Source organism: Ambystoma mexicanum, chromosome 1q (genome assembly GCF_040938575.1).
Source record: "Ambystoma mexicanum isolate Mex_15411 chromosome 1q, UKY_AmexF1_1, whole genome shotgun sequence".
Lineage (NCBI taxonomy): Eukaryota > Metazoa > Chordata > Amphibia > Caudata > Ambystomatidae > Ambystoma > Ambystoma mexicanum.
This window is the reverse complement of record NC_090922.1, coordinates 1277370053-1277381237: the sequence shown is the minus strand read 5'-3', so window position 1 is coordinate 1277381237 and position 11185 is coordinate 1277370053. Positions and strand designations below refer to the sequence as shown.

At 41.3% G+C, this 11185-nt stretch overlaps 1 protein-coding gene across 1 annotated transcript in view; it reads right to left on the bottom strand.

Annotated features, from left to right (window-relative positions):
* Window positions 1-2355: 2355 nt before the first annotated feature.
* Window positions 2356-11185, bottom strand: part of C8B (complement C8 beta chain) — a 457407-nt gene continuing 448577 nt past the window's right edge. Inside the window, exon 12 of the mRNA XM_069642105.1 lies at window positions 2356-2827. Coding sequence (XP_069498206.1) covers window positions 2676-2827 — 152 coding nt within the window. The 3' untranslated portion in view covers window positions 2356-2675. The remainder of the gene's footprint in view (window positions 2828-11185) is intronic.

Genomic DNA, 11185 nt, shown 5'->3' with positions numbered 1-11185 from the left:
CACAGTTAAGAGAATTACGCAAAACTAAAAGAACCGCTGAGGCTCATTGGAAGAAACACCCCACAACATCTAATAAAACTGAGCTAACCCTAGCCTCCTCTAGCTACAAAGAAGCCATACTTCATGCCAGAAAAGATACCTATAATAAAAGGATTACACAAGCGTTTCCAACACAAAGGAACTCTTTAAGATTCTGAAAGAACTAGAATCCCCCATCGCCCCCACAGACAAATGTGTTACTGACACACTATGGTGTAGCAATATTCAGAAAGCATTATTAGATAAAATAGCTCGCCTTCAAACCAAAATCAACGCTAAAAAATCCTTACTACTAGCTGACCCGGACTATAAACAACTACCGAACAAACCATCTACCTTCAAATCAACCTGCAAAGCTTTTAGCTTTTCACCCCTCTCAATCTGGGAAGTAGAAAACATCATCAGGAAACTTAAACCCTCAAATTGCCAAGGTGATGCCTGCCCTGCCCCGATCATCGAAGCGGCAGCTCACGACCTGGCACCATTCATTACCAACTTCATCAATGCCTCCTTCAAATCTGGAATAGTACCTGACAATCTTAAAGACGCCTGGGTCATTCCACTTATCAAAAAACCTACTCTTGACCCAACCAACCGGTCTAATTATAGGCCGATAACTACTGTACCGTTCTTATTAAAAATACTAGACAGAGCAGCCTATTTACAAATACAGGCCTACTTAGAATCAATCAACCTCCTAGGACTCAGGCAATCAGGCTTCCGACCAAGACAAGGTACGGAAACTGCATTAATAGACCTTACTACCCAGATCCAAATCCTGAAAGACAATGGCAAACTCGCACTCCTCTTACTGCTTGACCTGTCAGCTGCTTTCGACCTGGTCAATCACCAAACACTCTGTCACCACTTGAAATCTGCAGCACACTTTTCAGATGCAGCCACGGCTTGGGTTAGTTCCTTCCTGACGAACAGAACCATGAGGGTCTTCTCTCCAACGGATTCTGCCGAACCTTCACCTGTACCCTGTGGAGTCCCGCAAGGCTCTTGCGTGTCCCCGACACTTTATAACGTATTCACAAAACCCCTGTTCGATATCCTTGATTATCTGCGTGTCACGTATACCAATTACGCTGATGACACCCAGATACTCATTCCCATCACGGGTGATTATGAAACTGACAGCACCACCCTTAATGAAATCTACTCTGTAATACAAGCATGGATGGCACACCATGGACTGTGTCTCAATGACGAAAAAACCGAGTTGATCATCCTGGGCACTCATGCTAAACTCAAAATTCTTAACCCTTCATTCAAAGCCTTTACCATTGATGGCAATCTTATCCCAGTGTCAAATAACACTAAAACCCTTGGTATCTACATCGATGCCACCTTATCCTTCTCCAAACAAACCAATGCAGTAGCATCATCAGCTGCATACACCTGCAAGTTGATCACTGCATGTAGACCTTTCATCTCCGCACCCAATTGCATTACTCTTGCCCGAGCATTAGTCCTATCCAAAATAGACTACTGTAACGCTCTTTACTTGGGCACTAGTCACAAAAATATCAACAAATTGCAAGTTGTCCAAAACAATGCCATCAGGGCTGCCCTCAACACTCCCAAAAAGGCACATATATCTGAGACCAGACGTAAACTACGCTGGCTCCCTGTCGAACACAGAATATCCCTTAAAACGCTGGCCCTTATTCACAAAGCCAGGGCCAACCTTGCGCACCAACTTACACCCCACACCTCCTTAAGACCACTCAGAGCGGCACAAACTAACACCATGACCATACCAAGATTCAAACTTCATAACTCGGGTGGAGCTAGCTTCCCTGTACAAGCCTCCAAATTATGGAACACTATCCCTGCATCCTTGCGAGCAGAATCCTCGTTCAACCTGTTTAAACACAACACTAAGTCCTGGCTTCATAATTTAGACTCTATTACAGCCTAACCTCTTGACTTTCGCTGACACACCTTGTAATTTAATGTATATTTACGCACTTGCAATACTATGTTTGCACCTATCTCCAACTGTAACGTAACCTTTGTTGACTGTTTAATTGTAACTGTAACCAGATCTAAATTACGCGCCCTTATGCCCCCGGGCCTGGCTGCGCTTTATAAATAAATTAAATAAATAAATAAATAAACCTGTATGGCTGCCCCTAAAAGCACACCTTGCGCTTCATAGTAAATCAGGAATGTATTTGCAGCACTCCATGTTCACGACCATCCAAGGAATCAAAGACACTGGGGGCACAATTGACTTGAGAAAAGCAACATAGTTTGCATTCGTGAATACAATCAGCTCTCAAATAATACACCACAATCTGGTTTTCACTACTGCTAGCATGTATCCTTGCTTTATTCACTAAACTACATATAAACAATATGTGCAATGTCAACTTTTTGGTACTTCAAAAAGAGTTCGTATAAACTCATAAAGGCCTCACTCCAGAACATCTGCTTATCGTACAGAAAATGTGGATGAATGTCTCAACATACTTGAACAGGTTTTGTCATCATTAACTTGTGTTATGATTATTTTTAAAAAGTAGCATTGTTCGTGAATGCATTTTAAATAACATGATTTGAGCATAACTCCTCATTTGGAAAGGGTCCTGTGTCTCAGGTGTGGTTCCTGCACATTGTTTCTCAGGCTAACATGCATTTGTCTCATTGTCCGGCCCCACACATTGCTGGCCGCCGCTCTGTGGGGCAGGGTTATTGCACTTCCTGCTTCTCGTCTGCCTTGCGCCGGTGCACGAGGACCAGCTCGACCAACAACCCCAGTTTCCATTCTCAATGATATCTGTGAATGGTAGAAAAACAATAATCAAAATCCAATGATTGCAAGATTGAACTTTTCATCCGTTTTTGAAAAATGCATACATGTATTAAGTCAACATTATCATTACAGCTTGCATGGCTACTTATTTGAACTAATCAAACCATATTGTTAAATGAAGCATATCGTTTATGCGCATAAAAGAATTTCACATTCATTTTAATTTGGTATTCATGAAAGGCGCTGGACATTGTAGTGGCCGGGGTGCATACCCTTGTGCAAGCTTTTCACTGCATGAATAATAACATGGACACCGGAGCTCTCAAACACACGTCTTCTTTATTTCTAACATCCGGCTCCAACTGCAGGTCCCCCGCCCTCCCACGCCATTTCCCTCCCTGCCTCATGCCTCTCTTGACCCGGAACAACAGTGTCAACCTCATGCCTCTCTTGACCCGGAACAACAGTGTCAACGAGACATCCCCACGCAATGTAAACAGTCATCCAACGGGGTGATAAACCATACAGGAACATGTTTTTCTAAGCTATCTCCTCAATGAGGTGGCAAGGCTTATTCCTGGCCCTCTGGGGTCGAGAGCTGAAACATTCACTAGAACCGCTGGCACCAAAACCTTCGACATAGTCCTTTTGACCAGATGCTGAGGAATCCTCATGGTCACCTTGATAGGGATCGTCCGAGAGGTAGTCAATGGGTATCTCTACTCTGTCACTTGGGCTCCGGGCTCCAAACAGGGGAATTTTCTTGAAATTAGAAGAATTTCGGGTGGTTGTACCATTGTCTCCTTGGGCTGTGACCATGGAGCCTTTATTCTCCATAACGATTAGGGTTTCCTCATGAAACATTGCTTTATGTTTGTGAGTTTTAGGTTGTTATACAGCAATGACATCTCCTACCTCTAGGTGAGGGTCTTGTGCCTTCCGTCACTCGTCAGCATATGCTTTCATGTGATTTTTAGCAGCTATATCACATTCTCTCATTTCAGTGTCTATAGTCGGTCGGTCTTCAAGCAGGTTGGCTTGTGGAAGTCTCGTCCGGATGTCTCTTCCGAACATAACTTCCACAGGAGTCTACCCGTGGAGCTGTGGGGTGTACGTCGGTAGTCCCACAGCAGTTGGTGGAGTACTTGTTCATATGGCTGACCTGTGAGCCTGGCTACCTGCAATGCTCTTTTCAAGTTGGACATGAACAGTTCAATCATGCCATTGTCGTGAGGCCACAATGGGGAGATCCTGTGGTGGTGGAACCGCATGTATACACTGAACTTTGAAAAACTGTGTCTATTGAGCAGAGGGCCATTGTCTGTCTTCACTGTCCGATTGACCCCGTATGCCGTGAAGATACGATCCAGGACTGGTATTACGTGGTGGGCTGCAGTCGAGGATATTACTTGAGCAAAAGTGAGTTTGCCAAAGTGTGTTTGCTGTCTCGCTGCAGGAGTCCATTGAGCAGCTGCCTTTAACTTACGAAGCAAGTGTGATCAACTGTGAGCGACGTGCCATGAGTATTGTCACGCCCCTTTGACGGAAGCGGATTGGCCTAATTGGCTTGGTTGACCCGCCCACTGTGGGAGACTCTCTTCAAAAACATTGGACACGCACGAATGCACGCACGTTTGCAAAGGAGAGTTTGCCAAAGTGTGTTTGCTGTCTTGCTGCAGGAGTCATTGAGCAGCTGCCTTTAATTTACGAAGCAAGCGCGATCGACTGTGAGCGACGTGCCACGAGTATTGTCACGCCCCTTTGACAGAAGCGGATTGGCCTAATTGGGTAGGCGAAGTACTTGCTACTCAAACATAGCAACCACGGAACAGCTTTGATTATGATTTTACTGTTTTTTTTCTTTTTGCATATGGCTTGGTTGACCGGCCCAATGCGTGCACGCGTTTGCAAAAGTGAGTTTGCCAAAGTGTGTTTGCTGTCTCGCTGTCTATCGTGATAGCGGAGGGCGGGGGGACGCACTATTGTCAAAATACTTTTCGCCTGAGTGGTAAGTCTTGTAAAGTATTTACACTATATACACAACAGGTATAATACATGTTTTACCTTCTTAAGTGCTATTAATGCAAGTGCTAGCCTGATATTAATTGCTTGTGAGTGTGTGTTTTATATAAGTCTAACATGTCAAACTGCTTTTATACTTTAAAAACTGGTATGCCGACTTCTGGCAGGGATACCTTTCAAAACATCGAGTCTATCAGTCAAAAAACAGTATTGAGAGCATAATCAGAGAAAAGAAGCTAAATAAGATAAAGCGGTCTATGTCCCTAACTACAGACATACGCACCTATTATCCACTCGATAAAGCAAAAGGCTTTATGCGTAACCGATACAAGTAACAAAACAGAAATGTCTAACCCACGTGTAACAGAGGTGGTCGCCATTTCGGATGAGGTTGGGGTAACTCAAGTCGCCATACCATGTGAGGAAGTTGCTACCTCTAGGGAGTCAAATCAGGCACCAGCAGTCTCCCTGATTAAGAATAATAACATACAACTCTCTGAAGAAGTAACTGACTTGACATTAGTTATTGCATGTAACACTGGCGACATTTGTCCCTCTGGCGAGGGGGCCCCTATAGTGTGTATTTTCGCACCAGTAACGCCAGCCCTTTGTTCAGTTGAAGCCCAACAGGAATTAAGACGAGCCTATGAGACCTTAACTTTAGCAGGGGAAATTAATGAAGAAACTATGTGCTTTATGAACAGTAGTACTACTGATGATTGTGCTTCACAAGATTTTAAGTACATATGTTCTAACACCGGCGACCTGATCCAAATACACGATGAGCGTGATGCAAGTGCACATTGTACATCTGTAAATCTAACCACACAAAAAGATAAAAGGACAAACCTGTCTCATTCTCCTATTTTATTCGATCACATTTTTTCTGAGAGTCCTAATAAATCAATATCATTTGTTGCGCAACGCCAAGACACTGAGAGTTTAATTCACCAGGCAAGGCTCCACCTTTCTTTATACAACAGGATATGATCAATAATGAGTATGACCTTTTCTCATTTCCAGAGGCAGCAGCGCTTAATAATATTCTATGCGCTATGAACACAGCACTATTTTCAATAGCAAAATTGTCTGAATCAATGGACGAGAAGGTTAATAGGAAAATTGGCGCACTCACCAGAATGATGACAGAGCTTAAAAACAACAATAGCACACCAGTTGTGAACAAATCAGATACTGAAATCTTGGAGTTAATTAAAGTTGTCTTGCAGAACAGAAGGCTAGTATGCCAGATGTTGATAACAAAAAAATTATCACAGGACAAGTTCAGGGCGACTCACCTCCAAAAGTAAGTGATATTAGTAATAGACCACAACAATATGCACTTAATACCCCCAATGTAGTCCCGAATGTGGGCGGCAATGGTGTACCCGACTACAACACTTTAATGTCGAATGAGATCAATGATTTAAACGTTGCTTCGACAGCTACATCATGTGAGTCACAAATTAAGATCGGAGAAAATGTGGGTCCCGATGTTAACAACACATACAATATATTTTCGGCTCAAATCAAAGATAATGTAATACAGTCGGGCCCCAAGATAATGACAAACAACAAACCTACACATTCCAGAATAACAGAAAATAAGAGGAAAACGTTATTAAAACCGAGGAAATCTGTAAGGCTGGTACCTGTCAAATCCAAAGTGAAATCTACAGAATGCACAGGGGAATTAAACCTTGCCAAAAATGAAAATAAATAATTACAAACCGCTTGATGACCTAATATCTTTAGTAAATTATCCTCAAAGTGTTTTTTTGGAGGTTCCTAATAACCATGCTCTACCTGTGCAAATGTCAATGTTTTCTTCCGTAATCCTGCCACAGGTGTCTCAGTGTCTCATTTGCCCCAAGTTGATCAACCTGAAAACCTGACACCTATATTTACATCCATACAGGAATTACGTGAAGAACTTAGACATTCGGTAGCAAAATATAAATTGGCTAATCAAAATGAACACCAGATAGAAAGTAATGTACAAAGTATAATGGACAATATGTCATCAGCAGTTTCAGCGTTGCCTCATATGAATATGCTATTACAAGGGCCTGGGACAGTGTCAGGAGGGACTAGCGATGGTCAAGTTCGAGAAGTTAATGATAGGTGCGGTGCTCCTATTAAAGACAACACCACATCATATAATAACGACGACAGAACACAGGTGTTACCATTTGATAAAAAATGGGTGCAATATAAAAACTACCATCGGCTGGTCATCAAATGCAGACCTTATCCTCATGAAACTTTTGATTTGAATCGCAGTAGCATTCTCAATATCTGTGCGGAAGTGCGGGCGTTAGAAGCCATAACGTCAGCAGATATTGGTCTGGTTGAGTTGATAAATAATAAAAATCCTGATACAGTCAGATTATACATCCAATCGGGCATAGTAGCTAATACATTGTGGCAAGCTCATACTGCGTTATATAACATGGGATTTATATTGACACAGGAGGGCGTTTCAAACCCCGATAGACAGATAATATCTCATCTCCGGATATATGGACAAGGTAGAGGTGATCAACTCAAATCTAATCAAAACCACACAAGAGTGCATTGGCAAACACAGGACTATACAACGAAATCATAACAAGTGGCAAACTGTGACATAATAAGCCTTGTCTCTTGGAACACAAGAGGTCACAATCATTTTATTAATGCTAGTAGTGACACTCTTTTTGAATTTGATATAATCGTGTTCCAAGAGACATGGCTCCTTGTCACTCCAATATGGGACATGTATAACATACATTTGGTTCCGGCAATACAGGCAAAACAGGGGAGACCAATGGCTGGCCTACTTATGGCTTTCAAGAAAGACACATATTTTAAAACTTCCACATATAATACTTGCTCCCCTTTCTTTCAAGCTACGAAAATTCAAAGAGGAGATCTCATTATTGCTATAGTAAATATATATTGGGGTAGGAAACATCTATCTGTAGAGAGCTTTTTTCAGCAATTGAGAGATATATTGGATACCATGCTGCTAGATCTAACTTTAATGCACACTCTTGTCATGGGTGATCTAAATCCTCATTTACTTGCACCAAGTAATACAGTGAAGACACTGGAAGACCAAAGATGGTTAAATATCATGACTGACGGAAATTTCGTCATGTTAAATAATTCGGTACAAGCACATGGAGAGCATAGAGTCACATGGCAGAGAGAGTCACAGCAGGCTACCCTAGATTATATATATTCTGATCTATCTTTTATGAATAGAGTGATCTCCTGGAGGATAAACCATCCACTTCAAGTGATCACCACCAATTATGTATGACTTGGCAGAGCGCAAAGCTAGAATGCGAGCCAGTGATAAATCATAACACAGCAAGCTTGATATTAAATAATGCAGGCAATCAAATGTCATGGTCCAAAGAAAAGCTTGCTAAATATTGTCAAATATTAACTCACAATTACCGATACATTGAGGAAGGGGCTCAAGCTTGTTATGTGCAAGCAATGCAATTCTTTAAACAACCGAGGAAACAGACTCCATCTCACAGGAATGGCCACCTTCATACATTTGATTGGCAAGTAAAAGAAAAAAAGAAGGCTTTGAGAAAAGACATACAGCAATTACAGTATCATGATCTAGAGTCCAAATTAATACAAACTAAGAAGTTAAAAGCCAGTTATAGGGCTTGGCTAAGAGGAAGACGTGTGAAGCAATATCAAAGTGACGGGGAGGCCATGATGAAACAAATAGTATTCAAATCTTCAGGTGGTATCTGGGCCATACTTAATTGCAAAGTACGACAAAACCAGCTAGTTATGCAAATAAATCCTATTCCTGAACACAAGTGGGAACTGTATTATACAACTATATATCAGTCGCCTTATCCAGAAGAACAACTGAATCTGGAGTCCATCAAACAAAATTATATACTTGAATTTGACTTGGCAGATATAAAATATTGCATTTCTAAATTGAGTAGACCGCAAGCCTCAGGACCTGATGGGCTACACAACATAACATTGAAGGAAAATCCAGAAATATGGGCCCAGATCCTGCATAAGATTTATACACACATCATGATAACAGGGCAAATACCCCTGTCTTGGAAAAAATCAATCATATTGCACATATTTAAAAAAGCCAATCGTACTGATCCTAGGGCATATAGGCCAATAGCCCTTCTCGATTGCCCAGGCAAAATATTCACACGTCTTATCTTGGACAAATTTAATAAATGGTTAAATGAAAAACTTCAGAGAGACCCATTTCAAACAGGGTTCATATAGGGTTTAGGAACAGCTATCAATCGAATTACACTAAACTCGATTATATACCAAGAAAAACAGCGTAAACAAGCCTTATATGTGGCCTTTGTCGATTTTAGATCGGCGTTTGATCTTGTGCCCAGGGAGTTGCTTTATAAAAAAATGCTGGCTAACAACTGCGCATGGCGCATTATGAAATGGATTGTAGAATTTCACACAGCCACCAGTGTTCAAATAAGATTAAGAAATGATAGTTTATTATCAGATCCTATTCAAACTGCCAGGGGTTTGAAACAAGGCTGTCTTCTGGCATCAGCATTATTTAATTTTTATATATCTGATGTAGGTACCTGGTCAAAACATGTAGTGTGAGATGCCCCTAAATTACAAGGGATCCCAATCAATTGGCTACTATATGCTGATGATATGATTCTCATCTCTAACACTCCATGTGGACTAAAGAACTTATTAGAAGCCCTGGATAAATATGCCTTGAAGAACTACATAAAGAGTAATCTGGCAAAAACATAAGTGATGCAACTTGTCAATGTGTCAAAGAAACAAATGCACTATAAGTGGCAGATACAAAACACAGAATTAGCCTCTGTCAAATCCTATATCTACTTAGGCACCTGTGTTAGCAACCATCCAAGAGATTTACTAGCAGTTAATCACATCAGAAGCAAGCAACAAATAGCAATATTCCAGATGACAATTATAAGATCCAAGTTTTGTAAATTCTCCATTACACCATTGTTGGTTTATTACAAGCAAAAACGTGTACCCACCATTCTATATGGAGCCGAAACAAGAAAATGTCAATCATATGCCTATTGGGCTAGTATTGAGAGCATGCACTGGAAAAAGGCACTCATGCTACCCCTGTCTGAATCAATTTGTATTATCAGGCATGAATTAGGTTTGACATCCCTCTACGCTATGTACAAATGGAGAATTTGCATGTTGTACAGAAAATGCATAATGATGGAAAGTAACAATGGCCTATTGAAGATAATCTTGACTCATCTGATGAATTCAGAAGAACAGTTTGCAAGAAAATGGCGTAATAACAGGCAAAAAAATCTGCGCGGAGCAAGCATATCAGTAGAACTATTAATCAAAAATCCAAACAAAGCCAAAGCATTACTTTGGAGATATGATTGGATATGTACACGGGAGAATTGTATGGAACAGAATAAATTTGTGGAACATCCATATGCCCTACAAATGCAGGGCCTCACTGAATCTTATCTAATTCAGTCTCCAAATGCCAGCAATTGTGCAGATTGTTTGTGTTATAGGCTAAACAGATGGCCAACTAATGAAATACTATGTAAATATAAAAAAATACCACTAGAGGAAATAAATAATTGTTTCTGTCAGGAGACACCAGAAACGTTGAAACATTTAATGGTGGAATGTAAAGAGCTATTGCAATTAAGATTATGTCGTACTCCGTATGTTCCACCGTAAGTCTGGAAGACCAGTTGGACTGGATGCCACTGAAGTAATTCAGACTTCCTTCCTGAGAGCACAGCTTGCAGGGTAATAAAACCTGTCAGGCAAAGGGCTCAGGCAAAAAGGCGGAATGCACAGTGGAGCTAGAGGGAAGAAACAAACAAGGCAAATATTACATACCATTCGTTGATGGCAAGAACCAACCCCTCTACACCCTCTGAGACCCACAAGCTTACCTGTGTATTCCTTTTTCCTGCAGAATACCTACTTGTGATAAACACAACACCAGATATGGGCGAGGGTCAGGCGGCGACTTACAGAGAGTGCCAAGGTTAGTGTTGCTGATGTCCCAAAATCCAAAGGAAAGTGATGCAAACAGCAGAGCGTCCCAAAATCCAAAAGAAAGTGATGCAAACAGCAGAGCGTTGCAAAATCCAAAAGAAGGTGATGCAAACAGCAGAGCGTCTCAAAATCCAAAAGAAGGTGATGCAAACAGCAGAGCGTCCCAAAATCCAAAAGAAAGTAATGCAAACAGCAGAGCGTCCCAAAATCCAAAACAAGGCCACGCTACAATGTCACCAGGTGTAAGAAGTCCGCACTGTTCTTCCAAGTGCAGAAAAACAGGTTTCAGGAAGGGAAAAAAAAATGTGG